Raw genomic sequence first — 20,861 nt, forward strand, 5'->3', positions numbered from 1 at the left:
AAGGCGAAATTCTTATCAGAATGAACTGAAATATTACACAATGACTTCTACAATGTTCAGCATTCACTTATGGTCCGGATCGGACTATAACTTGAAATAGCTCCAATAGCATAACAATTCTTATTCAATACTCTTTGTTTGCCTTAAAAGAGATACCGCGCATAGGACTCGACAATTGCGATCCATAGTGGAGGGTATATAGGATTCGGCCCGGCCGAACTTAGCATGTTCTTATTTGGTTTATTTTGTTTTGTTTTATTTTATTTTATTTTATTTTATTCAATTTTATTTTATTTTATTTTATTTTATTTTATGTTATTTTATTTTATTTTATTTTAATTTATTTTATTTTATTTTATTTTATTTTAATTTATTTTATTTTATTTTTTTTTATTTTATTTTATTTTATTTTATTTTATTTTATTTTATTTTATTTTATTTTATTTTATTTTATTTTATTTTATTTTATTTTATTTTATTTTATTTTATTTTATTTTATTTTATTTTATTTTTTTTTTTACCTTTTTTTATTTCATTTTATCATATTTTGTTCTTTTTTATTTTCTTATATTGTTTTTTTTTTTTCAGTGTACTTCCGTATACATATGAACATGCATACCTGTTACGCATGAGATACTTTTGGCACAGGTTGCTCTAGAAATTTATTTAAGCGCGGCACAGCATCTCTCATTCATGACAACAACGCCAAGAAACTGCCGTTCAAATGTGGGGGTGTCAAACATTGAGTTGGGGGCGGGTTGGGTGTGGTGCATGCAGGCAAAAGATCTACGTATGTCTAAATATATGGAAATATGTGAGGGTCCCACGGAAATCCCAATCTGACAATGTTGGCAGTTGTGAATTTGCTATATGGGAAACATTTGTGGTTTGGACTCTGTTTTCTTGATAGATCGATGGTATACAGCCATGCGAATGTTGAAGAGCTTAATTAGACATTTGACGGAACTATTCTGTCACTTTCAATCAATATGGTGCCATTAGTGAAGGCTAATTTTAATAATTTTGCAAGGAAAATGGGGAAAAAACGAAAACATATGGTACGCATTTCTTGGATATGAGAGTGGGTTAAAATTATTATGAAGAAAAAAAATCTACATCAGAACTTAACTGCTAAAGAAAAAGGAAACAATGTTGTTGGGAACAACAACAACAACAAAATGAAATTACATTGGGAAAACTTTTCCAGGAAGAGGTGTCTTTCAGTTAGGATTGAAACCCTATATTGTAATGCAGTTCTTCAATGGGAATTTTATGGAAAATTTTTCCTCGATTTTAAAAATTAATAAAATTCCAAATTTGATTTTTATATTCAAAATTGAAATACCATAAGGAACAATACTTAAATTTTGTTGGAACACAACTAACAAGTTAAGCCTCATATATTTCCAAATCTTTGCCGTCCTCATCCATGATTGCTGTTTTACACCAAGCACCAAGAGAATAGTAATTGGCCCAAATCCAATTAACAATACAATGAAAACGCGTTGATATTACCAAGAAAAACATATGAATCTCATCATCGGAGGGGAGCAGAAACATTTTTACATTTCTGCACACTCGAAATGCATAGAAAATATATGGCAAATGTTCCAACAATAATGCCACCACCACCAAAAAACAGATATGATAGATGGGACTTTTTGCAAGCATATTCGGAAATGCCCCAAACACAGTGTACAGTGTGGCAGTAAACTTGTCTGTCCATCAGATCTACCATTGGGCGATCATTATTCATCATCTGTGGGCCATGGCTGTAACAGCGACGAAATGCGTGATGTCGCACTGGGGGATGCTGCATACTGCAGCAGCCGAGCTAATTTATAATTTTTCGCAGCACACGCACACAGATTTATCTGATGAATGCAACAAAATGCATAAATTGTGTGTGCGTGTGTTGCACTTAGACTTTTGCATAAGCATGACATATGCGTGTGCCGATAGTGCTAATCGGAGACCCCCTTCCCAAAAATGTAGTGAGCAGAAAGCGGTCAATGGAGTAGGAGGTGAAACAAACCCCATTCATTGGATGGCTCAAACGCCATGCCATGCCAACTAAATTGGGTGAATAGAACCAGAGAAGATGTTTAACACATCGTTTCGTTTGAAATACTTGATCTATGAATGAACATTCAACCTAACCCACGGGCAGACCAGGCACACCGGGCAGCAGGAGCTACAGCATGTTGACAATTTTGTTGGGTGACATAGTCATATCTAATGGCAGCCAAGACAGAGTATCTATAGGGGACACATGTTATTAGAGGCCCAACAGCCGCGCCAACTCTCCTCCTCTTTTAGCCCAGCGGTGGGCAATTAGTATTTGATTAATTTCTAAATGGAAATACATCATTTTTGAGAGCAGATAGACAGACAGTTGACACATGTTTTAGCACCATCAACACTTTATTTGCCCTAGGAGACAAAGTCATAAAAAGAGGGCCGAGCTAAAAGTAAGAAAAAAGAATACCACAAAGAAGATACGGCACATCTTTTTGACAATATTATAAAAATTTTAAAAAAATTTCTCTAAAAATTTTACAAAATTTGTGAAAAAAAATCTGAAAATTTACTCTAAACATAAAATTTGACTGGAGGGTCTTCCCACTTATCCTGATTTTCAAAAACGCCAAATCTTGTATATGGGTGGGGCGATTGAAGTTACCTAAAAACAAAAATCGGTGTCCAACTTGGTGGTGGGGTGGAGGCCAAATCTCCCCACATGGATTTATAGAACAATCATGACACTATGGGACTCAAATGAAACGTATTTGAGACTGGAAAACGGACCAAGTGTTTAGGGGGCGGATCTACCCTCAATACGGACCAAGTGTTTGGAGGGATCCACTCTCATAGTAACCTTCATATGGACATATTTGCCGACCAACTTTGAAATCCACTTTGGACTCAAATGAAGGGGGAGCGGACCCTCCTCCTTACCTTAATTTTTATTCATCTCGGGATGGATGCACCGATTTAAGCGATATTTGGTTTGCACACTTGTGCTAATCCAAAAACACGAAATTGGTACAAAAATTTGGGGTTAAATAATCTGGGGGAACGCCCTATCCCAAAACACATTCAAACGGAAATGTTTATCGATTGCGACAATATGGGTATCAAATGAAAGGTATTCAAGAGTACAGTACGAACTTAATGAAAAAAAAAGTGAGAGCGTGATAAGTTCGGCCGGGCCAAATCTTATATACCCTTCACCATGGATCGCATTTGTCGAGTTCTTTACGCGGTATCACTTTTTAGGCAAACAATAAATAATGAATATGGACGGAGGAGGAGGAGCTATATCAAGTTATAGTCCCATTCGGACCATAAATAAAGTGAATGCTAAACATTGTAGAAGTTATTGTGGAATAATTCAGTTCATTCGGATAAGAATTGCGCATTGTAGGGGCTCAAAAAGCAAAACCGGGAGATTGGTTTTTATGGGAGCTGTATCAAGCTATTGATCGATTCAGACCATATGAGACACGTATGTTGAAGGTCATGAGGGAAGCCGTTGTACAAAATTTCTGCCAAATCGGAGGAGAATTGGGCCCTCTTGAGGCTCAAAAAGTCAAGATCCCATATCCGTTTATATGGCAGCTACATCAGGTTATGGACCGATTTGCCATACTTAGCACATTCATTGAAAGTCATAACAAAACACCTCATGGAAAATTTAAGCCAAATCGGATAGGAATTGCGACCTCTAATGGATCAAGAAGTCAAGACCCAAGATTGGTTTATATGGCAGCATTATCACAACACAAAGTTGTTGGAAGTCTTAACAAAATACCTCATGCAAAATTTCAGCCAAATCGGATAGGAATTGCGCCTTCTAAAGGGTCAAGAAATTAAGATCCAAGATCGGTTTATATGGCAGCTATATCAGGTTATGAACCGATTTGAACTATATTTGGCACAGTTGGTGGAAGTGACACCAAACACCACGTGCAATTTTTCAATCAAATCGGATGAGAATTGTGTTCTCTAGTGACTCAAGAAGTCAAGATCCGAGATCGGTTTATATGGCAACTTTATCAAAACATGGGCCGATATGGCTCATTTACAAGCCCAACCAACCTACACTGATAGGAAGTATTTGTGCAAAATTTCAAGCGCATAGCTTGACGGACGGACGGACATGGCCAGATCGACTTAAAATGTCATGACGATCAAGAATATATATACCTAATGGGCTTTTAGACGAGTACTTCGAGGTGTTTTCAAATGGAATGACGAATTTAGTATAACCCCATGGAGGGTAGTGGTAAGTCCTAAGTTCTGGGGGTCGCCATACTATCAAAACCCCCATTTCCTAACGAATATGTAGACCGAATAAAGCCGCAAGTGGGCGCCCCACGCCAAAAACCAAAACCCAGCTAAAAATTATGTACCAAATGGACATGTAGACCGATCGCGACAATATGGGGTTCTAATGAAGGGTATTTAAATCTCAATACAAATTATTTTAAAATGTGGACAATGTTAAAAAATGCTTTAGGGCGTAGAGAAGCACGCCAGGCCAGTAAGTCTTATATATAAAAATCAATTTATGTCTGTTTGTTGGCCTAAGTGTTCTGTACAGACTGGGAAACGGCAGAACCGATTGTCTTGAAATTTTCACAGGTAGTGTACAATGGTCCTGTGGTGAAAATAGGGTACACCCTGAGAAAAGTTGATACCAAACGTGATCATTTCAATACCATACGGTATTTAAATTGAGAGATCGGTCTATATGGAAGCTATAATCAAATCTGTACCGATCTGGGCCAAATTGAAGAAGGACGTCGAAGAGCCTAACACAACTCACTGTCTCAAATTTCAGCGACATCGGACAATAAATGCGCCTTTCATGGCCCCAAAAACTAAAACCGAGAGATTATTATATTTGGCAGCTATACCCAAATCTGGACTTCTGCCATATTGCAGAAGTATGTCAAGGGGCTTAACATAACTCACTGTCCAAAATTTCAGCAAAATCGGATAATAAATGTGGCTTTTATGGGCCCAAACCTTAAATAGAGAGATCGGTCTATATGGCAGCTATATCCAAATCTGAACCGATCTGAGCCAAACTGAAGAAGGATGTTGAAGGGCCTAACACAACTTACTGTCCCAAATTTCAGTAAAATCGGATAATAAATGTGGCTCTTATGGGCCTAAGACCCTAATTCGGAGGATTTGTCTATATGACAGCTATATCCAAATCTGGACCGATCTGGGCCAAATTGAAGAAGGATGTTGAAGGGCTCAACATAACTCATTATCCCAAATTTCAACAAAATCGCATAAAAAATTTGGCATTTATGGGCCTAAGTCCCTAACTCTGAGGATCGGTCTATATGACAGCTATATCCAAATCTGAACCGATCTGTCGCAAATTTCAGCAAAATCGGATAATAAATGTGGCTTTTATGGGCCTAAGACCCCAAATCGGCGGATCGGTCTATATGGCAGCTATATCCAAATCTGGATCGATCTGGGCCAAATTGACGAATAATGTCAAGGGGTCTAACACAACTCTCTGTTCCATTCAACAAAATCGGATAGTAATGTGGCATTTATTGGCCTAAGACCCTAAATCTGAGGATCGGTCTATATGGGGGCAATATCTAGATATAGTCCGATATAGCCCATCTTCGAACTTAACCTGCTTATGCATAAAAAAAAGAATCTGTGCAAAACTTCAGATCAATATCTCTATTTTGTTAAAGACTGTATCGTGATTTCGACAGATAGACGGACGGACATGGCTAGATCGTCTTAGATTTTAACGCTGATCAAGAATATATATACTTTATAGGGTCGGAAATGGATATTTCGATGTGTTGCAAACGGAATGACAAAATTTATGTACCTCCATCCTTCGGTGGTGGGTATAAAAAAATTGATAAAAAAAAATGTAACAAAATTTTTCAAAAATTTTCTATGTAGTCCCACCTAGAAAAATGCGAAAACTTTTCGAACAACCCTCGTATAAACTTAAAATAAATGGCGCGTTGATTTAAATAGTCAACAGAGCATTTAAATGTATATATTTGGTTATATGAGACACTTACGTTTTCCTTTTCTTCGTAGCAAGAACTTACCTGAAAGTAGACATAAAAAATACATTAAAAAAACTTTAAAATTGGATATAGAAATTAAAAAAAAAACACAACGTATAATAATAAAACAAAATGAGAAATAAAAAAATAAGACATTTAGTTTAGCATGTAAAGCAAGTGATGTGCATGTTCTTTTGGCTGACTGGCGGGTGGTCTGCCATTAGGGAAAGACAAAAAGAGACGAATGATGGCGTTTATAATAAAGATGAAGATGCTGAAGCAAAAAGGCCATGTGGCTAGTCTTGGGTCAGGCGGTCGGTCTCTTACGCGTTGAATGCAAAAATATACAAAAAAAAAAAAAATTAAGATCACAATCGAAATTTTGTTTATTTCTCTCGCATTTTTAATCGAAGGCTACGGGGGAAGTCGTAAATAAGTCGCCAGTGCCAGATGTTGTGTTGCTAACAACACAAATGGAAATAAAGAAGATTTTTATATGGAAGAAGCCGCCACCATCAGGTCATCAGGCTTTGATGTTGACGTTGAGAGGAAGCCCCACTGACTGCCTTAAATAATGAGGCAGTATATTGCGACCTCGTTTCATACACACCCAAGAAGATGAAGAAGGAGAGGAAACTACAAACACTTTGGTGGCAAATGTAAATCTCAACATACACAATATGCAGAATTTAATACCTTTAAAGATCCATAAAATATTGTCAGATGCACAGAGAAACAAGAGGTTACCTAAGTTGCAAATTGCAAACTTTGCCAATAAGCATTACACTAAGGAACAGGGCAAACTTCTCATATATCAATGAGTGCATTCCGATTCAAGTTTAAGCGCAATGATAAGGGAACTCCTTTTTATAGCCGAGTCCGAACGGCGTGGCGCAGTGCAACACCTCTGTGGAGAGCAGTTTTTCACATGGCATGGTCTCTCACAAATGTTGCATTAGGAGGGGAAACCACCGCTGATAATTTTTTCTGATGGTCCCTCCGGGATTGCAACCCAGGCGCTCAATGTCATAAGCGGACATGCTAACCTTTGCGCTACGATGATAACCTAAGTTAGACAATTTAAATTCAAAAGAAAGAAATTCAAAATTCTTCTCAAGATTTATTGATATCTGCATCATCAGTGTCTCCGCGACCAAGTTTGAAGTCAAATTGAAACATATTTTTATACCCACCACCGAAGGATAAGGGAATATTAATTTTGTCATTCCATTTGCAACACATCGAAATATCCATTTCCGACCCTATAGTGTAAAGATATTCTTGATCGTCGCAAAAATATAAGACTATCTAGACATGTCCGTCCGTCTGTCTGTTGAAATCACGCTACAAACTCTAAAAATAGATATTTTGAGCGGAAATTCTGCACAGATTTCTTTTTGTTCATAGGCAGGTTAAGTTCGAAGATGGGTTATATATTGATATAGCCCCCATATCGACAGATCCGCGGATTTAGGGTCTTAGGCCCATATAAGCCACATTTATTATTCGAGTTTGCTGAAACTTGGGAATTTTGTAAGACTCTTCGAAATCTTTCTTAAATTTGGCCCATATCGCTCCAGATTGGGATATAACTACCATATATTCCAAACTCTCGTTTTGAGATCTTGGGCCCATTAAAGACGCATTGATTGTCCGATTTAGCCAAAATTTGGGCCAGTGAGTTCTGTTAGGCCCTTCGACATCCTTCTTCAATTTGGCTCAAATCGGTTCAGATTTGGATATAGCTGTCATATAGACCGATGTCTCGATTAAGGTTTTGTGCCCATAAAAGTCCCATTTATTGTTCCATTTCGCCAAAATTTGGGACAGTTTGTTGTGTTAGGCCACTTAACATCTTTCTTCAATTTGGCCCAGATCGGTTCAGATTTGGATATAGCTGTCATATGGACCGATCTCTTGATTTAAGGTTTTGGGCCTATAAAACGCTCATTTATTGTCCAATTTCGCCGAAATTTGGGACAATGAGTTGTGTCTGGCCCTTCAACATCCTTCTGCAAGTTGGCCCACATCGGTTCAAATTTGGATATAACTGTCATATATACCGATCTCTCCATTCAAAGTCTTGGCCCTATAAAAGGCGTATTTATTGTCCGATTTTGCCGAAATTCGGGAGTAAGTTGTGTTAGGCCCCACGACATCCTTCTGCAAGTCGGCCTACATCGGTTCAGATTTGGATATAGCTGCCATATATTCCGATCTCTCGATTCAAAGACTTGGCCCCATAAAAGGCGCATTTATTGTCCGATGTCACCGAAATTTGGGACAGTGAGTTGTGTTGGGCCCCTCGACATCCTTCGTCAATTTGGCACAGATCAGTTCAGATTTGAGTATAGCTGCCATATAGACCGATCTCATTTATTGTCCTATTTTGCCGAAATTTGTAATCCGATTTCGCTGAAATTTGACACAGTGTCTTATGTTAGGCTTTCCGACACCCGCGTTCTATATGGTTCAGATCGGTCTATATTTGGATATAGTTACCAAAAAGACGAATATTTTGTCTAACGAAATCAATGTCCGTGCCGTATTTGGTCCAAATGGGACCATATTTCGATATAGCAGCTATGGGGGCATAAATTATGAATTTTTCACCGGATTATGACGAAAGATGGCTTACATATATACGCGAGGTGGTGGGTATCCAACATACGGCCAAGCCGAACTTTGTTTGCTGTTTTAGCAACAAATTACTGCTGTCCCATTTTTTTGCTGTTTCAGCAAACATTTATGATGTTTTTACTAGCATATTTCTATGAGTGTATAAATCTAAGCACTCCGGTCGCCGAGTTGGAGGCGTGGTTAGATTGCCAGAGCGTTGGTCATGGGTTTGATTCCCCCAGAGGCCTTGGTCTGTTGCCACTGTGGTATCATGGACTTAAAATCTTAGTGACTTTATAAAAGATTTCGACCTAACCTACATACAAATCTACACCGATTTTGATAAAATTTAGCACACATATTGAGACATTAAAAAAAAAGAACGGATCAAAATTATGGCTTCTACAGCCTTAATAGGCCAAATCGGATGAAAGATAAACATGGGAGCTATATCTAAATCTCAACAGATTTTGATGAAATTCCGCAAACGTATTGGGATGTCTAAAAAACACTTCATGCCAAACACAAGATCAGATCAAAATTATGTCTTCTACAGCCTTAATAGGTCAAATCGAATGAAAGATATATATGGGAGCTATATCGAAGTCTGACCCGATTTTGTTGAAATTAAGCACACCTATTACGAGGTCACACGAAACAGCTCATGTTAAATTTTGTAACGATCGGACGAAAAGAGTGGATACAAGTCTTAAAAGATCACATCGGATGAAAGATATATATGGGAGCTATATCTAAACCTGAACCGATTTTGGTGAAATTTTGCGCACACATAGAGAAATCAAAAAATCACTTCATGCTCAATTTGGTAAAGATCCGACCAAGATTGTGGCTTCTACAACTTTAAAAGGGCATATTGGATGAAGGATATACATATTGGAGCCATATATAACCGATTTTTGCCAAAATTAATGGCGTTCGTCCTTGGGCAAAAAAAAGTGACTTGCGCAAAATTTTATGAAAATCGGACAGCAAATGCGACCTGTACCTTGATTAAAATACATGGACAGACGGACATAGCTAAATCGATTGAGGAAGTGACTCTAAGCCGATCGGTATACTTAACGATGGGTCTAGCTCTTCTCCTTCTTAGCGTTGCAAACAAATGCACACCATTATAATACCCTGTACCGCAGTGGTGGTGTAGGGTATAAAAAGGAGTTAGGCTTAGAACTCATTTTGTAAGCCCAATCCGCTTTCTTAAAGTGTAGAATGGGTTAGGGATTATTCTACAGCAAAATCTTCAAAAGATATTTCACACCTGATCTCCTGCATGTATGAGACATTAATTTAATAATTTTATTCATTTCAAACAGCGCTGACCGTGTTTAGTGAGGAAGGGAAAGTCATTACACCAGCCATGGTTGGGGGTAATGCATCCAGGCATAGGCACAATTTCGCTTATGCATTCAAATTGCATGAATCGCACATATCTTAGTCACACTCAAAATTTTTGGATAGGGCGAGCAGTTGGTTTGGGAGGTAGCTGTTGAATGATTGGATGGTGGATGCCATGCCATGTTTTCGTTTACAATTTCCATACTGCAAAACAAATTGCCTGCTCATAGGATGGATGGGATGGATGTATAGACCGATGGTTGCCTCAATTGCTTTGCACTGCACTGCCATCTCATCGTATAAAATATGTTGCCACTTAGCCACTTTTACTAAAAATACCACCAAAGTGTCGATTGACTATGATTAACAAGTAAAATCAATGTCGAGTTGAAGGCCGCACTAAAAAGTAGAATTGTTGGCACTGCGACAACTGAATAACATAGCGGCAGCATCCAAAGCAAACCACCTGTCGATAAGCAATTACCTCACATTGAGTTTAGCCAATAAAATAGAAACCAATCATTCATTGTCGATTAGAAAACGAGATGCACGAACATTTTGGTTTTGTTCTGAAAGCCATTTTATATTTCATCACAATGTAATAGGAGAAATACATTTAGTTCAAATTGTTATGGGGGAATACTTGAATTTCGTATGGCAACATTGCCGGTTTCTAATTTCCCAGTGACAGATGTCACAGTGGGCGAAGAAAGTTCACAACAAATTTCAGGCAACAGCGGTATAAAAGATACAAGAATCCAAAAAACTGAAACTTAAAAATTACACAGAAAAATAATTTTCAAGAAAATTTTATATTCTATAAAATTTTTTCAAAATTAAGATTTGAAGGAGGCCACCGTAGCGCAGAGGTACGCATGTCCGCCTATGACGCTGAACGCCTGGGTTCAAATCCTGGCGAGACCATCAGGAAAAATTTTCAGCGGTGGTTATCTCCTCCTAATGCTAGCGAGGTACTATGCCATGTAAAACTTCTCTCCAAAGAGGTCGACACCACTGCGGCACGCCGTTCGGACTCGGTTATAAAAAAGAGGCCCCTTATCATTGAGCTTAAATTTGAACCGGACTGCACTCATTGATAAGTGAGAAGTTTGCCATGTAAAACTTCTTTCCAAAGAGGTGTAGCACTGCGGCACGCCGTTCGTACTCGGCTATAAAAAGGAAGCCCCTTATCATTGAGGTTAAACTTGAATCGGACTGCACTCATTTTTAAGTGAGAAGTTTGCCCTTTGTATTTGCAAGATTTGAAGGATACTTGAATAGAATTTAAATCTTATGTAGCCTCAATGGTCTGTATGGCCGTCTGGGGCCCGGCACCCAAAACAGGTGAATTTTGAACTGTTCAGCCATCTCGTTGAGCGATCTGTGACAGTCGAGGGCGGTTTTTGTGTTCAGCAATACATTCTCCAGGGAGTTAATGCCTGCCAAGTTTTCTGCGAAGATATTTATGCCAATCGTCGTTATCCCATTCCACCACTTCCTATATTGCAAGGATCTCCGCTTGATGCACATAGTGATCGATATGACAAGTTAGAGTACACCCCAAAGCCCACCTGGTCGTCTAGTTTGAAACCGTCCGTACAGAAGTCTATGTAACTTCTATTACCAGGGATATTGTAATTCCAATCGGTTCTATTAGGAATAGTAGTACAGTACTTTTTGACAAAAAGCGGCTCAGGTAGAGTCTAATCCACACTGCCTGGAATATCGGACATTGTATCAAGGATAACAAAGTGTCCATAACCGCAACATGACCAAAGAGACGGCAGTGGTCTCAGCAAACTGTCTAGCCACAATGTCCAGAGGCATTAGATGTAGCAGTAAAATCAGTGCATCATATGGTGTCGTCCTCAGTGTGGCTGTAATGCACAAACAAGCCATCCTTTGTTTTCGGTTGACTATTGAACAGTAGGTGGACTTTTGAAGCGCCGTCCACCAGAACACAACACCATATAGCATTATAGGTTTGACAACTGCAGTTTATACCCTGTGCATTACGCGCGGTCTAAACCCAAACTTTTGCCAATGGCTCTCTTGCAGGTGTATAGGGCAAGAGTTGTCTTTCTTAACCTTTCCAAAGTGTTGGATTTGAAGTTCAATTTTCGGTCCAGCAAAATATCCAGGTATTTTGCGTTTTCTATAATTGGAACATTCTTTCCTCCCACGGAGACATGAGTCACTGGAGGCAACTTGTATCTCCTCCTTTCTAAAGTTCTTATTTCATATCAAATTTTCTTAAAATTCTTATACCACCAAAATTTCTGTGAAATTTGATGTGAAGTAGTTCTTTTAGGTTCATTAAACTGAAATTTGCCAACTTTCCACGTCCGCACAGAACTACATTGGGATTCCTTTCTAGTCAACTTGTTATGTAGATTTATTCATCCATAAGTGGCTTATCTTTTGGTTATTGTTGTTGTGTTGTAAGTTTCTGCGTATACGCTTCAATGGGCCATAAGAGGGTCCCTGACCATGATGCCATTAGACAACAAGTGGTTGGTCGATTGACCTGCCAACGGCGACTAAGGCATAAGTGGCACCATAAATTCGAGTATTTTTACATGTTCTAGAGACTTGCAGAGAAGCACCAACTCTTGTGAAAATTCAACAAAGTAAGCGCAAGAATAAAAGCAAAATGAGTTAACATAGAAATTTTAAAAATTGAAGGAATAAAATGTCTCTAATATTTTCATACAGGAAATGCATAGCTTAAAAAAGGAAGAACAGACACACTTGCTGTGTTTTATTTTAGTACGGGATAGACAAGCCGTGAAGGGCAAAAATAAAACGCAAACAAGTTTTCAGTTCAAGTCTATAAGATTTCCCTTTACCAACCTGTCAAAATTATGCGAGGGAAAAAGTCAAAATAATTTTAAAATTTATAAACAAAATTTGCAAAACATGTGTGGGCTGTGGAAGAACATATCATTGCAATCCTGACGGCAGATGTTCTACATAAGCCTGCACTGGTAATTTATTCAGAACTTCGTTGTGCTGGATAGATGGCATTTTCAAACAAATTTCATTGCACTACACCACATAGTACTAAAATAAAACACATCTGCTATTGCATGGAAATAATGAGCAATTATGTTAAAATACTATGTTTAAAAAATTATTGGTCCAAAAAATAAATTAAAATGTTAGAAAATTTTGCGAAAAACTAATGCGGCATTCGAAAGCACAAATATTTGTTCAAATTCATGCACGAACAGCAAAATTCATTTTGCTCGCTGGAAAATTGCGAAAAAATCGGTAAAAAAAAAGAATTCGATAACAAAAATCGATATCAAAAAGTCGATCGATAACAAAATTTGATACAAAAATTTTTGTATAATCGATATCAACTTCCATCACAAAAAATGAAGCCAAAAAAAATGTTTTATTACAAAATTTCGATAACATATTTAAAACACAATTACGATAACAAAATTGGCTTTTCTGTAATAATTTCAATATAATATTAAAATAAAACACAGCTACTATTGCGGATTATTGTGAACGTACAAAAGCCTATGGGCTCGGAAGTAATTAACAATTATGTTAAAGTGCCCGTCATTGGTTTGAAAAATTATTGGTCCAAAAATCAATTAAATTTTATGAAAAATTTTTATGCAAATTTTATGAAAAACTAATGCGGCTTTCAAAAGCGCGCATATCTGTTGCAAGTCATGTACCCAGATAAATTCATTATGCTCACCGGAAAAATTGCACAAAAGCGGTTACAAAAAAATTCAATAATAAAAATCTATATAAAAAACCGATAACAAAAATCGATCACAAAAGTCGATAACAAGAAATCGATCACAAAAGTCGATAACAAAAAATCGATCACAAAAGTCGATAACAAAAAATCGATCCTAAAAGTCGATAACAACATTCGATCACAAAAGTCGATTACAAAAATCGATCACAAAAGTCAATAAGAAAAATCAATATCGACAACAGAAAATGAAGACAACAAAAAAACTTATTACAAAGTTTCGAAGTTCGAAGTTGTCTTCATTTTCTGTTGTCGATATTGATTTTTGTTGTAAACTTTTGTGATCGATTTTTTTATCGACTTTTATGATCGAATGTTGTTATCGACTTTTGGGATCGATTATTTGTTATCGACTTTTGTGATCAATTTTTGTTTTCGGTTTTTTATATAGATTTTTATTATTGAATTATTTTAAATATATCGAAACATATCGAACACACAATTTCGTTACCAAAATTGGTTTTTCTGTAATAATTGTATTGTTACTAGTTGCAGACGTTTCCTTAAGGTTCTGATTTAAGATTGCAATTTCAGCTTCAAACTAAATAATCTAACAACGAATAAAAATGTGCTAAGTTCCACCACCAAGGATTCTGTTAAAAAAGTTCACAAATAGCTGAAGGACATATGTATGTGTACTTATCAAAATTCTGCAAAATATCTGAAGGCCGTAGAAGACTAATCGAGAGATCGGTATATATGGGAGCTATATTAAAGACCGATGTTGGATGTTGGAACTCATAATAAAACGCTATGCGCAAAATTTCAACCAAATCGAATACCAATTGCGGCATCCAGGCGCTCAATAGCCCAAATAGAAAATTGGATTATATGGGAGCTATGGGAGGCTATACACCGATTTGGAAGTCACAACAATACGCTCTGCGCAAAATTTCAGTAGAATCAACAGTCAAAAACCATTATAAAAAATTTTTGCCCAATCGGATGAAAATAGCGCCATCTATAGGCGCAATGGGATGAATTAAATGTCTAATCTTTCATTCTTTTTCAATTTTGCAAAAAAATTGAACTTTGCCGATAGTATCAATAGGAAAAATATCAATCGATATTTCGACTAAAAATAAAATATCGGTAGTTCCATCGATATTTAGCCAGCTCTGGGTATAAAAATTTCCCATAACTAAGAGAACACAAAACATCTGTTGCAATACAACAACTCTTGTAGCTTAAGCAAGATGATACAACAAATTTTCTATAACAAACAATTGAATATCAATGTCTATAAAACATTCTAATAAAAACAAAAATTTAAAACTAAACCAATTTTGATAAAAGAAACGATCGATAACAAAAAAAGCAGAATTCATGTTTTAAAATCGAAATAATATAGCTGGAAAATTATAGAAAAAAACTATAACAAAATAAAGTTTGGTAAAAATAATTTTTAAAATCAAAAATTATGATAGAAAATAATATTGATAACAAATAATATCGATATCAAAAAATATCGAAAACAAATCATATCGATAACAAAAAGAAAATCGATAAAAACTATATAAAATAATATTGGTAACTAATAATATCGATAACAATTAATATCGATAACAATTAATATCGATAACAATTAATATCGATAACAATTAATATCGATAACAATTAATATCGATAACAATTAATATCGATAACAATTAATACCGATAACAATTAATATCGACAACAATTAATATCGATAACAATTAATATCGATAATAATTAATATCGATAATAATTAATATTGATAACAAGTCATATCGATAATAATTAATATCGATAACAATTAATATTAATAACAATTAATATCGAAAACAAATAAAACAATAACAAATAACATCAATTTCAACAATTTTCGTTGACAACAAATCATCTCGATAAAAACAATACACATTAATATCGGTAACAAATAATATCGATAGCAAATAATATCGAAAACAAATAATTTCGATAACAAATAAAAAAATAACAAATAACATCAATTTCAACAATTTTCGTCGAAAATATTTTTAACAATTAAAAAATATCGACGGCAACAATATCGTTAACAAATAATATCGAATACAAGAAATTTCGGCAACAAAAATTTCTAAAACTACAAAATTTCGATAAAATCCATTTTATAACAACAATTCGATTACAAACAATTTGAATAACAAAAATTTTTATATATAAATAAAGGGTTTTCAAAAGGGGCGCTACGAAAGTAGACAAATAGAGACACTAAATGACGCCATATCTTTTGCCATTTCTTTTCAGTAAGGTCTGTCATTTCATAATTTCGAAATCATTAAAATTTACTACCGAAATTCGGAGTCAGTGGCCTCAACGTTAAGAGCACTACGTCCAAGGCCCATTTCTGGCTGAATGGCTTCATCAATAAACAAAATAGGCGTTATTGATCAGACAGCAATCCACACATACTCCATGGGTCATCATTGCGTCCCGAAAAAGTTGCGGTTTATGGGCCAGCAGCGTCATTGAGCCGTACTTCATACGTGATGATCAAGACCGGCATGTTACTTTGAATGAGAATCGCTACCGTTTTATGATAACAGAATGTTTTTGGCCCCCATTGGATGATATGGATGTGGTGGTGGTTCCAACAGGAGGGTGCCACAAGCCTCACACCCAATGTCACAATCAATTTATTCGGAACCAAGTTTGGAGAATGTGTTATTTCACCAAATGGTCCAGTCGACTGGCCGCCTCGGTTGTGCAATTTGATCCGTTGGACTTTTCCTATGGGGCTTTGTCTAATCTATGGTATATGCCAACAAACCAGCGACAATTGATGAACTTTGTTTGAATACCGAACGTGAAATTGCAGCAGTATCAGCCGATTTATGCTTGAAAACCCTCAAAATTGGGTTCAGCGTGACTTCTACAAGCGTGCCCGTGGTGGCCATGCAAAAGAAATCGAGTTCCATACATAATGGCATCGAATGTACAGAAATAAAGAATTTCATTGATATTCACAACCGTTTTTGTTTTATTAAAAAAAAAAAAAAACTTTTCTCTTATTCATATCTTTCATCCGGTATGGCTTTTTTAGCCTGCAGTAGCAACAAATTTAGTCCGTTCTTTCAAAATTTAGAACAACATGTTTCATTTGGCGTCCGAAAACATGTGCAAAATCGTATATAAATCAGATTATAATTAGATATAGCTCCCATATATATCTGTCATATTGTAGGATATGGTCTTTTAAGGCTATAAAGTCTACAATTTTGGTTCCATCTTTATTTATTCATGTTTATGTACTAAATTTCAACAAAGTCGGTCCAGATATTGCTATAATTCGCATTTGTACAATTCATCGTTTATGGCCTTTTAAGGCTGCAGAAGCCACAATTTAGGTCATATCGTAAAAAAATCTTACACGGTTCTATTCAATATTTCAATAGGTATGCAAAATTAAAGACTGACTAGATTTCAACATAGGTTCCACGTTTTAGAAGTATTGAGTTGCCCAAAAAGTAATTGCGGATTATGTAAAAGAAAGTAAATACATTTTTAATAAAGCTTAGAATGAACTTTAATCAAATATACTTTTTTAACACTTTTTTTCTAAAGCAATCTAAAAGTAACAGCTGATAACTGACAGAAGAAAGAATGCAATTACAGAGTCACAAGCTGTGAAAAAATTTGTGAACGCCGACTATATGAAAAATCCGCAATTACTTTTTGGGTATTATATAGTCGGCTTCGACCGAATTTTGGCTCTCCTTACTGGAGTTTTTGTTGTTGGACCCCACCTCTGCGTTTGGCAACGCAACCATATCTTTATAACGATTTATGGTGCGATACACAAACACTTTGTTCACTTTGAGGTGTTTGAGTTCGCCAACTAAAACTATTGTGTGAAATATAGCGCAGTCATACTACTACCCTTAAAATCCTTCAAGAATAACATTCTCTTTAAATAAACTTAGAAGCAAATGCTTTTGGTGGCTCGTAAACAATATGAACAGTCAATAAAAGAAATATAATGGAGATGTAATTTTTAGTTTAGCAGATATACCAGTGTGAAATTGGTAGCACTTCGTTTAAGCTACCCTTCACATTAAAAATGCCTTTATGGCGGCAGGCCAATTGTTTAAACTAAAGGTATGGTATAAAATCATAGGCACAAAAATCTTGAAAAAAAACTGGTTGACTTTTTGCGTCCAAAAAAATTGTGTCTAATATAACGCAGCTAAAAAGCAAAATAAGCTAATATAGAATATTTTAATTTAAAATTCCATCCTGATTTATGTATCAAAAACCTAAATGGCCTCTTAATACATCAAACTAAAATTTAGATTTTTGCCTTTGTTCTTGATTATGCATGCAAAAATCTGAGTTTTAGTTTTCTTTGCATTTTAGCTTACCCCTTTTGATAGCCGGTACTTAAGAAGAGTATTTATTTTCTACATACCATACGGATGAGTACTAACTAAACAAATATACAGCAATCGCAAGCCAACAAATGATATCATGTTTTTGTGTTGTCTACTCTTCAAATTTGTCTTCCTTAGACAGAAACGGCATAGTTTTGTCCCCAAAACAGAAAAGAAAAAAAAACATTTAAAAACCAACAAAAAGAAACGTGCAAACAAACTAAAATATCTACCAAAATTTTAAATCTCAACATTATTGTTTGTTTGCAATTGTCACTCTCAAATGGCACAATCGTTTTTTTTTTTTTTTTTTTGTTTGGACCATTGCCGCCCGTGGGCAACATTAGTAGCATGATCTGCGGTTGGAAGCATAATTTACATGTCAATACAACACGACACGACCCATGATGCCTTATTTGACGCTGACGGGAAGATAGACAAATAGACAAGAAGCAAATAGCAGTGCGTTGTTGTTTTGTTTGTCTGTCTAACATTCAAATTTTAACTAAATTTAAATTGACAGAAAATGGGGAAAATATCATGCCACAGATATATTATCGATATATTTGTTTTGTGATTTTTTGAGTGATATAGAAAAACAAAATGAAATGGAATAGTTGGGAAACATTGAGGTGATATTGGTGGATAAATTCCGACAACATAAAATTGGAACTTTCCAACATTTCAAAGCCTAATAGAGCAAAACACATTATTTGGCATTAAAAGGGATTTTTAAGGCGACATTAAAGAAAAATACTTTGGCTGCTATACAGTAATGGTCAAAATTTTAGTAACAGATAAAAACTGAGAAACTATGAGAACAAAAATTCGCCAAAAAAAAAAACAAATTTGAAAAGAAATGGATTATAAAGCATTCGAAGGATACATGTGCAATCCCGCTGGTCCTCCAACCCGCCCCCGGAAAGCCATAAGAATCACTCTGACAAACAAAAGAATAGTAAAAACGGACTCCCCTAAAGTTGACGACCCACGCATACGAAAAAAGGACCATGACTTGCGGATCTGCACCTGGAATCTCAGCATTCTTTATAGAGCAGGTGCAGTATACGCGTTGGCGGATGTATTGGGAGGAGTACAAGGAGAAATAATCGCCTTACTCAACTGCAAGTGTCCGACGATGGCGGTGAAGAGGATACCGCAGAACCAATCCCTGATGATGGTATAGAATGTTTACCTCCTAGTCAGAATAAGGTCCAAGAAGCAGTGACCCGACTGAAGAACAACAAGGTAGCAGAAACTGACGGTTTACCTGCTGAACTATTTAAGACCGGAGGCGACACTGAAGTTTGGACGGGCCGAATTTTATACACCCTTCACTATAGATCGCATTTTTCGAGGTCTTTTCCCGATATCTCTTTTTAGGCAAACAAACGATAAAAGAAGTTCGCCGTTGTACAAAATCCGATGATAAAAAAGCGCCCTCTAGAGGCTCAAGAAGGGTATATGCAAGATCGGTTTATAAGGCAGCTATATCAGGTTATGGACCGATTTAACCCATATTTGGCATAATTGTTAGAAGTAATTACAAAACACGACATGCATCATTTCAGCCGAATCGTAAAAGAATTGAGCCCTCTTGTGGCTCAAGAAGTCAAGATCCAAGATCGGTTTATATGACAGCCATATCAGGTTATGGACCGATTTAAACCGTACTTAGCACGGTTGTTGGAAGTCATATGGTAGCACGTCGTGCAAAATTTCAGCCAAATCGGATAGGAATTGAGACCTCGAGACCCTCAAGAAGTCAAAACTCTAGATCGGTTTAAATGGCAGCTATACCAGGTTATCAACCGATTTGAATCATACTTAGCACAGTTATTGGAAGTGATACCAAAACACCACGTGCAAAATTACAGCCAAATCGGACGAGAATTATGCCCTCTATAGGCTCAAGAAGTCAAGACCCAAGATCGGTTTATATGACAGCTACATCAGGTTATGGACCGATTTGAATCATACTTAGCACATTTGTTGGATGTGATACCAAAACACCACGTGCAAAATTACAGCCAAATCGGACGAGAATTGTGCCCTCTATAGGCTCAAGAAGTCAAGACCCAAGATCGGTTTATATGACAGCTATATCAAGTTATGGACCGATTTGAACCATACTTAGCATAGTTGTTAGAAGTCATAACAAAACACGACATGCATAATTTCAGCCGAATCGTAAAAGAATTGGGCCCTCTAGTGGCTCAAGAAGTCAAGATCCGAGATCGGTTATCAGCCGAATCGAATAAGAATTGCGCCTTCTAGTGGCTCAAGAAGTCAAGATCCCTGATCGGTTTAAATGACATTTATATCAAGGTAAGGACCAATTTCAACCACACTTGGCACTTTTGTTGGAAGTCATGACAAAACATTCCATGCTAAATTTCAGCCAAATCGGATAAGAATTGCGCCTTCTAGTGGCTCAAGAAGTCAAGATCCCTGATCGGTTTATATGACAGCTATATCAAGTTACGGACCAATTTTAACCATACTTAGCACATTTGTTGGATGTGATACAAAAACACCACCTGCAATATTTCAGTCAAATCGGACGAGAAATGCGCCCTCAAGGGGCTCAAGAAGTCAAGATCCAAGATCGGTTTATCGGTTATCAACCGATTTAGATCATATTTGTTGTAGGAAGTTAATACT

General features: G+C 36.4%; 1 protein-coding gene across 8 annotated transcripts in view; it reads right to left on the reverse strand.

Moving 5' to 3' along the window:
- Window positions 1-20,861, reverse strand: part of LOC106084154 (polypyrimidine tract-binding protein 2) — a 530,939-nt gene that overhangs the window by 398,510 nt on the left and 111,568 nt on the right. For 6 of the 8 annotated variants that reach the window (XM_059363056.1, XM_059363054.1, XM_059363057.1 and 3 more), the window contains one exon: window positions 6,081-6,110. The exons of the other annotated variants lie outside the window; for them this stretch is intronic. In XM_059363056.1, coding sequence (XP_059219039.1) covers window positions 6,081-6,110 — 30 coding nt within the window. The remainder of the gene's footprint in view (window positions 1-6,080; window positions 6,111-20,861) is intronic. 8 annotated transcript variants of the gene reach the window in all.

Source organism: Stomoxys calcitrans, chromosome 2, assembly GCF_963082655.1.
Source record: "Stomoxys calcitrans chromosome 2, idStoCalc2.1, whole genome shotgun sequence".
NCBI classification, from domain to species: domain Eukaryota; kingdom Metazoa; phylum Arthropoda; class Insecta; order Diptera; family Muscidae; genus Stomoxys; species Stomoxys calcitrans.